The sequence below is a fragment of the Hippocampus bargibanti genome, linkage group LG17 (assembly GCF_051943395.1).
Source record: "Hippocampus bargibanti isolate YZ-2025 linkage group LG17, ASM5194339v1, whole genome shotgun sequence".
Classification (NCBI taxonomy): Eukaryota; Metazoa; Chordata; class Actinopteri; order Syngnathiformes; family Syngnathidae; genus Hippocampus; species Hippocampus bargibanti.
The window spans coordinates 4073261-4088794 of record NC_142750.1 but is presented as its reverse complement, the minus strand read 5'-3'; the positions used below and the strand labels follow the sequence as shown (position 1 = coordinate 4088794).

The 15534-nt window shown below is 41.2% G+C and overlaps 1 protein-coding gene across 4 annotated transcripts in view; it reads left to right on the top strand.

Moving 5' to 3' along the window:
* LOC148885296 (neuronal-specific septin-3-like) overlaps nucleotides 1–15534 on the top strand; it is a 51283-nt gene that overhangs the window by 15717 nt on the left and 20032 nt on the right. For 3 of the 4 annotated variants that reach the window (XR_016117984.1, XM_089017922.1, XM_089017924.1), the window contains one exon: nucleotides 13997–14731. Coding sequence is in view for 3 of the 4 variants with exons in the window: in XM_089017922.1 (XP_088874048.1) it covers nucleotides 13997–14731 (735 nt within the window). In the remaining variant the exon portion in view is untranslated. Of the gene's footprint in view, nucleotides 1–6911; nucleotides 7180–13996; nucleotides 14732–15534 lie in introns of those variants that run through there. The other variant, XM_089017923.1, reaches the window with a different exon arrangement.

Genomic DNA, 15534 nt, shown 5'->3' with positions numbered 1-15534 from the left:
GACCTTCCGCACCCTGCCCACCACCTTTTCCAGCAAGGCGCTACCGATCCATACGCGCCAAATTTACCAGACATTTAAACAGCTTCTTCCCCTGTCGCCATTAACTCTAAACAATAACCGAAATATATATTTAATATGAATATATACAGTAAAGTCTCGTTATATCGATATTCAAGGGAGTCCGAAAAAATATCGATATAACCGGGACTATCGATATATCCGACCCTGTTTGCATGTAATTTTCTCCGTGCGTGCATAGAAATAGTATCGATATAACCGGGACTATCGATATATCCGATATCGATATAACGAGACTTTACTGTATATTCAAAGATTCTGATTCTGACAAGCCTTTTCTGGGATGTTTTATTGTTTTTTATGTTTATTTGGTTTCAAATAGTTAGCATTGAACACTTTATCATTGGCATGAGTTTTATTGATTTTTTTTTTTCTTTTTTACTTAAAATATCTTTGTTAATATCCCCCATAAATTAGTTTTGGACCAAGCAGTTGAACCCAGTGGCGGCCATGTTATGGCGGTCACCATGACAACACACTGAGTAGAACAATATGTGAGCGCAGTGAGGCTAACAAAAAAGTCTAATACAATACTGTCTTGTCCATTCCATCCTTTTAAGTTATTCCCCTGGTAGGGCGCTTGAGGTCGCGGGGGGGGGGGGGGGGGGGGGGTGTTATTGATAATCATTTCCATGGAAGGTGGCTTATGCACGTACGTAGTCATGTTGCCAACAGGTGCTGCATTTGATCAAGTCGCACCAAGCTAGCGTGTGCGCTGCTGTTGCACATTTTGTATGAAAAAAAAACAGCTGCTGTCAGTACAGCTGTGCATGCGCTCATGTGGTTGGTTGTGCAGGGGGGGCGGCGGGTGGGCGCGGTGGCGGGGAAAGCACATACAACGTGGGACAGTTTGAAATATTTTCCAATGATATTCATCATGAGAAGGTGGCAAAAGTACTCACTTTCTTTCAGGGTGTCAACAAACAAGAATAGCGCTAGTACAGCGAAAAAGTGTGTATCCCAAAAATTAATTCCCAAAGGAAACCATTAAAATGAGAATAATCCGTTCCCAGGTCCTCATAAAACATAATTTTCTACTTTCTAATTTTCATTTCTGCCACGTTTTTTTACATTAATATTTCCAACAACACATCATGTAAAAAAGACAAGTGTAAATGGCAGAAAACTGTAATGTATCGCGAGTATGTTTGAATGTACAGCTGTTCGTCTTAAGTTGCACATGCACGACTCAAATGTAAGACGGACCACGAGCGGCACGCTGAGAAAGCGGAAGAGGATAAATATATATAAAATGGACGGCAAGCTGAGCACGGCTGTCGCCATAGTTATGCCAGGGTGACAAGCTTTGCACATGATAAATAGGCACACACACACACACACACACACACACACACACACACACACACACACACACACACACACACACACACACACACACACACACACACACAAATAGACACTAGCATGTCAAGTCTTCCGCTGTTAAAGCTAATGCAGATGAAGTTACATGTATACATGAAGATACGTGTCACTTTACAGTCACAGGATGTATTTTTCTGTGGGTGAGCAGCGGCAGCCACACGCGCCAACGTTCACTCAACCCGGAAGTAACTAAAATAGATATAAAGCTAGCTAGCTAGCTAATAGATATCCAACAGATACCTAGCTAGATAGCCAGTCAGTTAGATAGTGGATATCTCGCTAGATAGCAAATAGCTAGCCAGATAGCTAATATAGCACATAGCTAGCACTGTTTTTGTGAGGTGCGGGTAATTCCAGATAAGGACTGAGGACTACCCTTTCTGATATTTTTACAGAAGAACAAGTGTTACATTTCAACACGGGTATCCCCCCTAACTGCATTTCCTGCTTCAACTTCTTTGAAAAAGAAAGCAATAAAACGACTGGAACATCGGCGGGATGTTTTCATTAGCTCGTCTATCGAATTTCCCATTATGGGTTAGCATCAAGCTAACAAAGTAAACTAACAAACTAGTTTCACCCACAGAAAAACTTATCCTGTGACTGTAAAGTGAGCTTGAGAGTTTTGAAAGCCGCTTATAAATGAAATGTATTATTATAAAGTGGACTTGAAACTGAAATAACAGTAAAAGTGAGGACTCTGAATGGGTACACACACACATACCAATAGTATAAGACAAAGCTGTACATTGATTGTGTGTGTGTGTGTGTGCGTGTGTGTGTGTGTGTGTGTGTGTGTGTTCAGAGGGGGTGTTGGAGGGGGGGTTAGGTGCACGGGACTGTCTGGTTGTCTTTGTTGTCACGGCAACGTTCATAATAAGGCGTTGTACCTAGCTCGTCCTCACCGAGGAGACGGCGTGAATGAAGGAGGAAGAAGGCGAAAAAGATAAATAGTGCCGGTGGGAGGGGGGGGGGGGGCATGCAAAGGAAAACATGAACACGCCATTACATATTTCCAACAGGACTATTGGCTGCTACTATGACCATTAAAACGATTTTTAATGACGACTGAAACATAGTCCTGAAACGACGACAGTTACTTTTATGTGACTGCTTCTAGTGCAAGGGGTGTCATAGTCATTTTTTGCCCGAGTCACATTGTGGTTACGGTTTCCTCTCGAGGGCCGTTATGAATTTGAGGAAACCATTAGGATGTTTCATTTCCTCCACGTATTACTTATAAAGCGTAGAACAAATTAATAAATAACTCATTTTCAAATGTGCAGTCAAGAATAATAATTGTTATTGTGGTCCTGTTGGACAGTCTGCGTCTGGATGGTCAGTGCAGAGCGCCGAAGCAGTTGTGGATCTGTCGCAGCTTGGAATTGAAGCGGATTTAGACAATATCTTTACGTCAATGGATGCTACAGCTTCGTGTTTGTTTTCAACATTTAGCTTGTAGCAGATGTGCATCTTTCCCTACATTACATCACAAAAGGGTGAGTGTAGGCCCAGCTAGCTATCGGTTAGCTATCTATTAGCTAGCTAGCTTTCTATCCAAGTTACTTAGCTATCTATTAGCTAGCTATCTAGCTGAGTTACTTCCGGGTTGAGTGAAGGCCTAGCTAGCTATCTGTTAGCTATCTATTAGCTAGCTAGCTTTTGATCCGAGTTACTTAGTTATGGAATTAGCAGTCTATTAGCTAGCTAGCTTTCTATCTAAATTACTTCCGGGTTGAGTGAAGGCCTAGCTAGCTATCTGTTAGCTATCTATTAGCTAGCTAGCTTTCTAGCCAAGTTACTTCCGGGTTGAGTGAAACGCTGGCGCGTGTGGCTGCCACTGCTCACCCACAGAAAAACTCCTCCTGTGACTGAAAAGTGACCTTGAGAGTTTTGAAAGGCGCTTATAAATGAAATGTGTTGTTATTATTGTTGTTATTATTATTATTAAAACTCAATATTCTATGGTTCCTGGAAATAGAGTGACAATGATAAAAACCCTGGCACTGGAGTTGACACATTTTTGCACATCTGGTAGTGAATGAGTTAATAAGAATTCATGAACAAAATATAATTAACACCAGTCCGTGATTCTGATATTTTTAGTCCAGCAGAGAAGGCTTTTTCGGCCTTGCCGATCCACCACGGATGCTAACGTTAGCCAAAAATATCCTCTGCTACCATCCACCCTGTCAGCCAGTTCCCTTATTTTTCTGTTTGCATTTCCATTGTCTACTTGCAGTTCATTAACCAAAAGAAAAGTGCAGGACTTTGACCAAGATCAATTTTTAACAGTTGGCTTCAATAGAAACGATATTCAAGCGGTGTTCCGGCGCGACGGTTTTTGAAGCAGATGAGTAACGTCTGAACTTGCAAGGACACGCAGTGGAAGGAAGCCAATTTACGTTCTTGTGCGGTTGAAAAAGACGTTTTTCATGTGCGCGCATCTGCCACATGCGTACTCGCCGAGTGAGCGTGGGTGTGCGAAACTGTATGTGAGGAATTGCACTGGTGGGATGAGGCTGTGTCTCAGAGTGGGATTCTCCACATGTCGCTCTTTTAACAACACAAGGAGATCAGTTTACAGTGTAACACGGTTGCCCCTGGCAACATGGGTTATTGGTAGCTACAGTGCTGCCTCCTGCTGGAGAAATTTGACATATCTGGTGGGGATTATGCCGCGCTGCCAAGTACAGTGATACCTGGTTCCCAGACAATGTGTAAGGCGAAAAGTGTGTCTCCCAAAAAATAATTTCCCATAGGAAACCATTAAAATGAGAATAATCCGTTCCCAGGTCCCCATAAAATGTAATTTTCTACTTTTCTAATGTTCTAATCTAAAAGCCTTAAAACTACACAAAATATACCTTATTTTATGTATAATAAATGTGCTATGGTATTATCATGAAAGAAATAAACTGTACTGTATAATAAAGTCGTTTTATCTACCTTTGTGAGGGTCGGTGATGGCTTGATGGAATGGAGTAGCGGTTTCATCAGCATTAAACACGAGTAACGTAGCCTTCTTCTTTCACCATCTTGAGGAATGATTCCTTGTAGGTGCTTTCTCTGCGCTAATTTTACCTAGTTCCTCATCAATTTTGTTCCGCTTAGCTGGGTTGATAGCTTTTTGCATCAAGTGTACAGATGGCTCGTGCGGGTTGTTTGTGAAGCCTGATTGATGGGATATTTTAACCTTGCAGTCTACACTCTGCCTTTGAACTATCAAAGTTGAAACTCTCTCACTGTCGTCTGCCTGTCTCTTTAATGTTTAACACCCCCCCCCCCCTCACTGCTGCGTTCTTGACCAATCACGTGGCTTTAACCGAAGACTGGGGGAGGGGAATAGAGGACAAAAACAGTTGCCTGCCATTTTGTTGTTAGAAGAACAGGCTCGTTTGTGAACGACATATCACTCATTGAGGCAGTATAAAAAAGTTCGTATGGCAAGGTGAAGTTCGTATGCCAAGGTAAAATTTTCATAAAAATGTGACGTTCGTAAACCGAAAAGTTCGTAAACCAAGGGGTTCGTAAACTGAGGTATCACTGTATGGCCCGTTGTGTGGTTTACGTCAAAGACAAGTTTGAAAGAATTTCTTGTATGAGTCTAAGGGAAGATTATTTCATTTTTTTGGCTGCTTGTGTGTTTAGGCACATTAACCGCGCCAAAGATTTGAAATCTGGCTTACTTCATGTGTTGATAGTCCAGCCATGTGTGCTACTTTCTGCGCAGCCAGGAATATCATCGCTTTTTTTTTTGTTCTTCATATTTTCCATGGGCCAGTGGCAGAAAAAAATGGGATTGCTCGCCGATTGCCGGTTTTGCTTTGCTTAAAAACCAACCTTTTTTTGGGGGGTGATAAATCTGCATGCCGAGGTACAGTATGTCCGCGACACGCCGTAGTTCCAATATAAGCACTAGGTTGGCTGTGATGTTCATTCCAATCATGAGATTGATTGGAATTGTTTTTTTTTTTTTTAAAGAACAGAACATTAGGTTCAAAACATCCAACCTTGGAACTGTCAGACGCATTTGCTCAACGATAATCCAGCAAATGCGCCAAAACGATCAACCAGAAGATTTAAAAAAAAAAGATCAAAATGCTTCTGATTCAAGGCGCTTAGAAATGAAATGTATTATTATTATTATTATTATTATTATTATTATTATTATTATTATTATTAGCGATGTATTCGCTAGCTAGCTATCTATTTGAGTTACTTCCGGGTTGAGTGAACGATGGCGCGTGTGGCTGCAGAAAAGCTGATCCTGTGACTGTAAAGTGATCTTGATAGTTTTGAAAGGCGCTTAGAAATGAAATGTATTATTATTATTATTATTAGCTATCTATTCGCTAGCTAGCTATCTATTTGAGTTACTTCTGGGTTGAGTGAACGCTAGCGCGTGTGGCTGCTCACCCGCAGAAAAACTTATCCTGTAACTGTAAAGTGACCTTGAGTTTTGAATGGCGCTTGAAATGAATTGTATTATTATTGTTATTATTATTATTATTATTATTAGCGATGTATTCGCTAGCTAGCTATCTATTTGAGTTACTTCCGGGTTGAGTGAACGATGGCGCGTGTGGCTGCAGAAAAGCTGATCCTGTGACTGTAAAGTGATCTTGATAGTTTTGAAAGGCGCTTAGAAATGAAATGTATTATTATTATTATTATTATTAGCTATCTATTCGCTAGCTAGCTATCTATTTGAGTTACTTCTGGGTTGAGTGAACGCTAGCGCGTGTGGCTGCTCACCCGCAGAAAAACTTATCCTGTAACTGTAAAGTGACCTTGAGTTTTGAATGCCACTTAGAAATGAATTGTATTATTATTGTTATTATTATTATTATTATTAGCGATGTATTCGCTAGCTAGCTATCTTTTTGAGTTACTTCCGGGTTGAGTGAACGCTGGCGCGTGTGGCTGCAGAAAAGCTGATTCTGTGACTGTAAAGTGATCTTGATAGTTTTGAAAGGCGCTTAGAAATGAAATGTATTATTATTATTATTATTATTATTATTATTATTATTATTATTAGCTATCTATTAGCTAGCTAACTATCTATTTGAGTTACTTCTGGGTTGAGTGAACGCTAGCGCGTGTGGCTGCTCACCCGCAGAAAAACTTATCCTGTAACTGTAAAGTGACCTTGAGTTTTGAATGGCGCTTAGAAATGAAATTTATTATTATTATTATTATTATTATTATTATTATTATTATTATTATTATTATTATTATTATTAAAATCAGCTCCATCAGCTGACTAAAAGGAGCTTTCAGTCATGTGACTGAGGTCACAGGAAGCGGGCCCGTGAATAAACCCTGGAAGTGGGAGGGAAGCGCCGATGGACGTGAGGAAAGGGGGGAGGAGGGGAGTTGAGAGAGAGTGAGGGGAAGCACAGGGGAGGAAAAAAGAGGGGAGGTGAAAGAAGTTGTGAAAAAAAAGTACGCAGAGTCGGAGAAGAACGCCTTTAGCTCGGTTCTGCAGTTTTTCTTCCTCCTCCTCCTCCTCCTCCCGGATTCCAAATTTGGGATTTGTTTAAAATCTGGATCGCTCCTCTGGGCGACGTTTCCTTGCTGGGTGAAAGGGAACCCTCACAGGGGTAAACACACTCCCTACCTCACCCCCCCACACCCCCCTTTGAAAAAAAAAAAAAAACATGTCTGATTCCACAGTCAACGCTCACTTGGAAGGGATCATATCAGACTTTGAAGGTTAGTTGCGTTCTGCTTTTTTTCTCTCTTTGCTGCCTTTTTCGCTCTTGTCAGTGACGACGTAACCCCCTGACAGCTTGCGATGTTTTCCACATGTTTGATTTGGGGGACTGGAGTGTTGTTTTTTTTTTTTTTACGTTTGTCATTGTGGAGTGAAAAGGCGGCGAAAAAAAAACATTCTAAAAGTGTTCTGTACTGTTTTTGTGTTAATGCCGTTGTGAGTTCGTAGCTGCCAAGCCCAAAAAAGGCTGCAATCAGCCTTCTTTCTCCTCAGGAACCTGACTCACAATATGGGCGTGCTGTGCTGCTGACCATAAAGAGCCTCGTATTTTCTTTTCAAAAGTATATTATTATACTTACAATGACTTATCTCAGGGTACCTTTAAATATACGTACTTTCATTAGTATTTCTACTTGATTGTCAATGTACAAAAATGTCTTTGACCTTGGGGCAGGTTACAGTTTTTTCTTTCTCATAGGGTAATCGTAGATAGCAAATAATAATAATAATAATAATAATAATAATAATAATAATAATAATAATAATAATACATTTCATTTCTAAGCCTTTCAAAACTCTCAAGGTCACTTTACAGTCACAGGATATTTTTTTTTTGTGTGTGAGCAGCGGCAGCCACTCGCGCCAGCGTTCACTCAACCCGGAAGTAACTCAAATAGACGACAAACTAGCTGGCTAGTCAATCGATAGCCAACAGATACCTAGCTAGCTAGCCAGCCAGATAACTAATAGTGAGCTAGATAGCTAATATATAGCATATAGCTAGCTAGGTAGATAGCTTACAGATAGCAACACGAGCCAGCGTTCACTCAACCCGGAAGTAACTTGGATAGAAAGCTAGCTAGTTAGTCAATCGATACTAATAATCCATTTAATTTATAAGCGCCTTTCAAAACTGTCAATGTCACTTTACAGTCACAGGATTTTTTTTTTTTTTTTTGTGTGAGCAGCGGCAGCCACTCGCGCCAGCGTTCACTCAATCTGGAAGTAACTCAAATAGATTAAAAGCTAGCTAGATCGCTAATAGATAGCCAATAGCTCGCTAGTTAAATTGCTAGCAAGCTAGATAGCTATATAGCTAATAGATGGCCAGCCAACGAGCCAGCAATGGAGACATTTCCAATTTCCAAGGAAGAAAGTAGAAAAACAAAAACTATAGGAGCTGCTGTAAAAGCACACATAGATAGAAAGTTAGCTAGCTAGCTAATAGATAACTAATAGTGAGCTAGATAGCTAATATATAGCATATAGCTAGCTAGGTAGATAGCTTACAGATAGCAACACGAGCCAGCGTTCACTCAACCCGGAAGTAACTCAGATAGAAAGCTAGCTAGTTAGTCAATCGATACTAATAATCCATTTAATTTATAAGCGCCTTTCAAAACTCTCAAGGTCACTTTACAGTCACGGGATAAGTTTTTGTTGCGGGTGAGCAGCAACAGTCACACGCGCCAGCGTTCACTCAACCCGGAAGTAACTCAAATAGACGACAAACTAGCTGGCTAGTCAATCGATAGCCAACAGATACCTAGCTAGCTAGCCAGCCATATACATATACAGTACAGTAATCCCTCGTTTTTCACGGTTAACTCATTCACTGCCAGACGATGTGCAAAAATGTGTCAACTCCAGTGCCAGGGTTTTTGTCATTTTCATTCAAATTGCAGGAACCACAGAATATTGGATTGGATTGGATTAGCCTTTATTAGTCTCACAGTGGAGACATTTACATTTTACAGCAGCAAAGTGATGAAAGCAAGAGGAAAGGAAATGAAGAAGTAGAAAAACAAAATACATGAGCTGCTGAAAAGGCAGCCATTCTCGCGGCGACAAAAAAAAAATTACAAAAACGTAGTAACACAAAAACATGCAGTCTTCAATCTTTAGCACTTTTCTGCACCCTCTTTGTTGTATGAAGCAATTCTAGATGAAAGACGAGATGATCAAAGTTTCCTTTTCACCAGTGGATCAGGGACGTCATGGTGAAATGTGCACATCTACTGCAAGCTACATATCGAAAGCAAACACGAATCTGTAGCATCCATTGACAAATAGAGATTGTCCACATTTCATGTAAATCCGCTTCAATTCCAAGCCGCGGCAGTTCCACATATGCATCAGCGCTCTTTCCGCTGAACAAAATGGGGCTGTGAAAATGCTGCCCAATACTATCTATTGACTATTAGCTAGCTAGCTTCCTATCTATTTGAGTTACTTCCTGTTAGCTATATAGCTGCATAGCTATCTATCTAGCTATCTGTAGGATATCTATTAGCTAACTAGCTTTCTATCTATACTACAAGCTAAATATTGAAACCAAACATGAAGCTGTATCATCCAATGACAAAGAGATACATATCACGTAAATCCGCTTCAATTCCAAGCCGCGACATTCGGTCATTTGTGGGTTTTTTTTCTACATGAAATACCAAAAATGAAATGCATTTTTTTTATGTTTTGAATGTATTGTTTTAAGTATCTTTTCTTTTTGTATGGATTATTTTCACTCCACATATTGTCTTTAAGACAGTAGAGGTTAAACGGTCCCCTGTGAAAGCTTCGGAAACCCCTAGTGTAGGGAGAACACCTGGCCAGCAACCACTCCCTTGTCTCCCAACCACATTCTCACTCATCTTCATCCTCTGTTTGTTCATCCTCTCTCAGCAGCTTGTCCATCCTCAGGCCCCCCCCCCCCCCCCTCCTGTGACTTTTATCGGTGGGGGATGCAAAAAGTTGTGTGGTACTCTACCGTACAAGAGAAACGACGTTCTGAAGAGAAAACAACCGGGGAAGGATTGGGGGGGGGGGGGTGAGGGGGAGAAATGTCGGCCATGTGGTTTACAATCATGCTTTTAGTCTCGTGCGTGCGACACAAAATGAGCCACTGTTCTTCTTGGTGAAATGTGTACTTCCCCTGGATGGCCTTTTGCGTGCCCACGCATTCATTTCACCAGTGTAAGAACACAGCACAACTCTGCGGTAGTGAAAGTTGAAAATACTCCGCCCAAGTTGTACAATTCAAAATCCGGAAAGCGCCCGGATTAGCCTTTAGTAGTCTAACAGTGGAGAAATTTACATTTCACAGCAGCAACATGATAAAAGTAAGAGGAAAGGAAAGGAAGAAGTAGTAAAACAAAATACAGAAGCTGCTATCAAGGCAACCCCACCATCTTGAAGTCAAAACTACCAAAAAAATACCTAACAAATAATGTGATATCATTCAATCTTAAGCACTTTCTGCAGCCTCTTCGTTGCATGAAGCAGTTCTAGATGAAAGTGTCCTTTTCACCAGTGGATCCGAGACGTCGTGGTGGAATATGCACGTCTGCTACAAGCTAAATGTCGAAAGCAAACATGAAGCTGTAGCATCCATTGACAAAAAGAGATTGCCTCACATCTCCTGTCCCACTGACTGTAAATCCGCTTCAATTCCAAGCCGCAGACTGTCCAACAGCACCGACCTTTCCACTGAACAAAGCGGGGCTGTGAAAATAATGCCCATTACAGGTGCAAAAAAAAGCACAATCGCCCCAGAGCTGTCCAGCCATGACGGTTAAATGGCACTGACATTCCTCCCGATCAAAAACAGTGCTGGCATGTTCATGCTGTTGAAAAGGCGCAACCGCTCAGCAGTCTCCTCTTTGATGAATGTCATGGCCAAAACTGCTGAATAACAAGCCGTATCTGTTCAAATTGACACAAAAACAAAAACAAAAACAAAAACAAAAAAGTAAGACTCGTGAGAGAACTTGCAGACGGCTGCCTACTCGGCCGCCATCTTGGAATTGCAGGCTATGCTATCCTTTTCCAACAAAAAAACAAAACAAACAAACAAAAAACAGCGAGCTTCTGGGCTCTTCGGTTTACCAATGCGGTGAATATCATTTTGTTCCCCCAAGAGCTCAAAGAGTTCACGTTCTTTCTTTTTTTTTTTGCAAAACAGGATCTTTGCGCTCAGCGTAAACACGTCTCTGATAACCTAGCAAGCAAACATCTGGCTTCTATTGATTTCTTTTTTGTCGCTGCAGCTGCCACTTATCTCTTTTCTCTCCGTTGACCTCTTTTCCTCCTTGCTTTTTGGGAGACTCGCTGGCTCAGGGAGAGGAAATTCCACTGGAGCTGGATTGCTTGTGGGTGACGAGGCTACAACACAAATGTTCAGTGTCAGAAGAGATCCGAAACAGGGAAGCGCTAAAAAAAAAAAAAAAAAAAAAAGTGAAGTACGTCCCTGCACATGCAGTGTTTAACCTTCCACTCCAGCTGTGTTTAAACAGCCGCACACACCTACAGCTGACAACTGTCTCCAGTTCGTCCATACGAGGCATCCCGCGTGTTAGCTTTCTTGTCAACACAGGGCGAAACACGCCACAGTTAGCACAACAACAGGCAAACATGTTATTATGTCAAAGTTATGATTAAATAATAATAATACATTTCATTTACAAGCGCCTTTCAAAACTCTCAAGGTCACTTTACAGTCACAGGATCAGTTTTTCTGTGGGTGAGCAGCGGCAGCCACACGCCCCAGCGTTCACTCAAGCCGGAAGTAACTAGGATAGAAAGCTAGCTAATAGATAGCTAACAGATAGCTAGCTAGGCCTTCACTCAACCCGGAAGTAACTCAGATAGAAAGCTAGCTAGCCATTAGTTTCTTCACTCCTACGCTAACTAACTAGAACTTCTATCTCATATTTTTATCAAAACCGAGATGGTTGGAAATAGCATAAAAACTTAATGAAAGTCAACAAACAAGTCTTGAGTTTATCACTTGATGCTTTGATGTGTGGACATTTTATTTATTTATGTTTAATAATTAACATTAAAGCAGATTATTTTGAATCAGAGCATAACGGACTCGGTGTTAGCTAACAAATATGTAGCAAAGCCAGTTTGAGCCATTGAAATGACATCATGTGATGAATAAAGAGCTTGTTGTGAGGGATGAAATGAAATTATGATGTTGTGTATGTTATTTTGTTAATACACAGCAATTTTAAAAACGAGTACCACAAAGTGTAGCAAATGTGTTGTAAGTACACTTGATGAGCTAACCTTTTAATTGGTTTGGGACACCCCCCCAAAAAAAATATGAGTCTTATTTTTAATATATTAATGTAGGAAATACAAATATATGAGCAAACAAACAAGTTTTCAATATAACTTTAATTTTTTAAACGTAAAGTTTTTTGATCGAATAAATTCAATCACTCAGCGCGTGACGCCATTTTTGCGCATGCGCAGTCGGGTGAACAGGTGTTCGTAATGAATGCCAACCGCGACTGAAAAACATTGGACGTAAATTCTCTAACATTTCGCGTCTCTAAGTTATTTCTGAGTACAAACTTCAAACGCCAGTTTGCCGTTTGTATTCGCTCGCTTGTTGTTGTTTGGACGACGACGAGCGTTGTTTGTTATCCAGCGAGTGTTTTTTCTTGGATTTTACCAATGGCTATGTTGTCAAGCTATATGAAGCGCGTCAGGACAGGTGAGATTCGCGTTTATGTTTATTCTTGCAAAAATAAACGTTGGTTTTAAGCATACCTGTTAACCTTGGCTAATAGCTGCCCTTATAAATGATTACAATTCCCGTATAAAGGTTGTAGTACGCCGTACATTATTTGAAATGATAAAAAAACGCTAACACAAGCGGAAATGCAATTTACCTTTCATAATCGACCGTACGCAGCGATTATATATATATATATATATATATATATATATATATATATATATATATATATATATATATATATATGATCAAACCTCTAAAGATGGAGGACACTGATTTGCTGTGGCGACCCCTTGAAGGGAAAAGCCGAAAGGAAAAGAAGACATGATCGAGTATTACTTTTGCTCCCCTTATTAATGATTGGCAATTCCCCTTATTAAGCGAAAACAAACCTTACAAACACAACCCGACACATCATTATTTACTTATAGCAAGAATAAAAACAGATAATTTGTGTTTTTGTATGTACGAAGTGTTTGGTCAATGGAACATTTTTCACGTGTCTGGCAGTTTTAAAGTGGCTCTTTACATCATAAAATCCACTTGCAGCAAATTTTACATCCTTTTTACACAGAATGCAGAACGAAAACTGAGAACCTTTTGTCGACAATCTTATCCATCCAGCGTATTCACCTTGGAGACTCTCCCATTCTTTTTTGACCCGAGTTTTTCTCTTCTTAACTAGTTGATTCCTCGATTGCAACATAAATGCCGGACTTCAAATACGTAAACATAAATACAAAATCAAACGAAAGCAATGTGACGCATATCATGCTTCATCGACAAAGACTTGATAACCACAGTTTTTTGGTCGTATAAAAGTTTTACAGTGTACACAATTCAAAATGATGGAAAAAATGTATAAAATACGGGGAAAACATAAGTTGACACGTATGTAGAAGAGAAGATGAGCATTGCAGGTTAAAAAAGAAGCATTGCAATACGGAGGTGCTTGGAATGTAAATACGGTGTACATTTTCCACGCGCATAGCACTTTGTGCCTATCGTCTGCAGTTGTGATGGTTTGTAGTTTCATAAGTAGCTGCACGTCTTAGATGAAATAAAAGAATGCGAGTTTAAAAAAAAACACCAAACACTTCTCTGTTAGAGCGCTAAAATACAAGCATTTCCGGCCCTGCCTCACTTGACGTTTTTAGTTCATGTTTGCTTTGCTTTGTTGCGCTTTTTTTTTTTTTTTTTTGCATACTTATGGTAGGATGGGTTCTGGCTGAATCAAGCCCATGTGAGTCTTTTGTTTCATGCCTAACCAGAAATATGTTGTTTTCCAGCTCTGAAAAGGTCATTTGAAGTGGAGGACACAGATTCGTCCACACACCCCTCACCTCTATCTCGTCGGACCACCAACCCCCTCCGCTCGTCGCTCTCTTCCACTTCCAGCCAGAGGAGTTATGACCTGAGCTCCCGTAACTCTGACTACTACTCCGCCAAATCGTCTCCATCCGATTCTTCCAATCCGCGATCCCCCAAAACGGGCATGAGGCGCATTGAGTTATCAGGGGGACGTCACCCCGACTCGGGTTCTTCTCGCCGAACGGAAATTTCCATTGAGGTTTCCTCCAAGCAGATCGATAACTCTCCCAGTGCCGGCATCACTCGTTTTGGTCTTAAGCGACCCGAGGTGAGCTTGGGGAGTCGGAGCACCCCACCTGACGGCTCCCCCAACCCCAATTCCAGTTCTGGAATCAGGCGGTCTAACGAACCACCGCCACCTCCCAGGAGGATGGACGCCCAGCTTTCATCCGCGCCCGTTTCTCGAATCCCCGAGCCGCCTCAGAGAAAAGCGGAGCACCCGTCATCTATTTTCAGCCCGATCGAAGTGGCTCGCAGGCCGGAGATTCCCAGCTTCAGACAACCGGATGCTTTGGTGTCAGCCGCCGCGACAGAGAACAACAACCATCTGCCATCTCCTACGCCCAGTGCACCTCTGCCCTGCCTGGTTGACAGCAGAGTCGACTGGGTGCCGCCTGTCGTCACGGAGACCACCGCGACTCGGCCATCTGACCGTGAGTAACCAAAAAGCATTTCTGTTCACACTTGCAATACTATTTTAACTCATTCACTGCCATTCACGGATTTATTCGGGAATTTAAAATATGACGCTTGGGTGCCGATAAAGCACTGGCCATGGCGTCTGACAATGTTTTTTTTCTTTCCACAAGGGGCAGTGTTTCTCTTTTTTTCCATGTTAGCGCTTTTTTCCAGCCTAAAACTCAATATTCTGTCGGTCCTGGGATTTTAGTGAAAATGACAAAAACCCTGGCACTGGAGTGGACACATTTTGCACATGTAGTCGATGTGCACATTCCACCATGACGTCCCTGATCCACTGCTGAAAAGGACGCTCTGATCCTCTCCTCTTTCATCTAGAACTGCTTCATGTCAGAAGGAGGGTACAGCTAGTGCTGAAGAATGAATGACTCTCTGTGTCTGTGTTGTCATGTTATATGCTATTTAGTTTTTTTTTTTTTTCAAGATGGCGCCGCGAGAGTGGCTGCCTTTCTAGCAGCTCCTGTATTTTGTTTTCTACTTCTTTCTTTCTTTTCCTCTTCCTTTCATAACTTTGCTGTGAAATGCAAATTTCTCTACTGCGAGACGAATAAAGGTCATCCAATGTCCGGCAGTGAATGAGTTAATGGTGGTTTCCACTTGACTTAATCGCAAGAGTTCTGAGTTTTGAGGCGTTCAAAATTGGAATTGCCACTTTGATGTGGTACTTGAAAGTTTTGGGGTACCACTCGCCGACCATCACATTGATTGTAACTGGAGTTAAAAATAGCCGGTATGGTGCCCTGTTTCTATCTGTCTT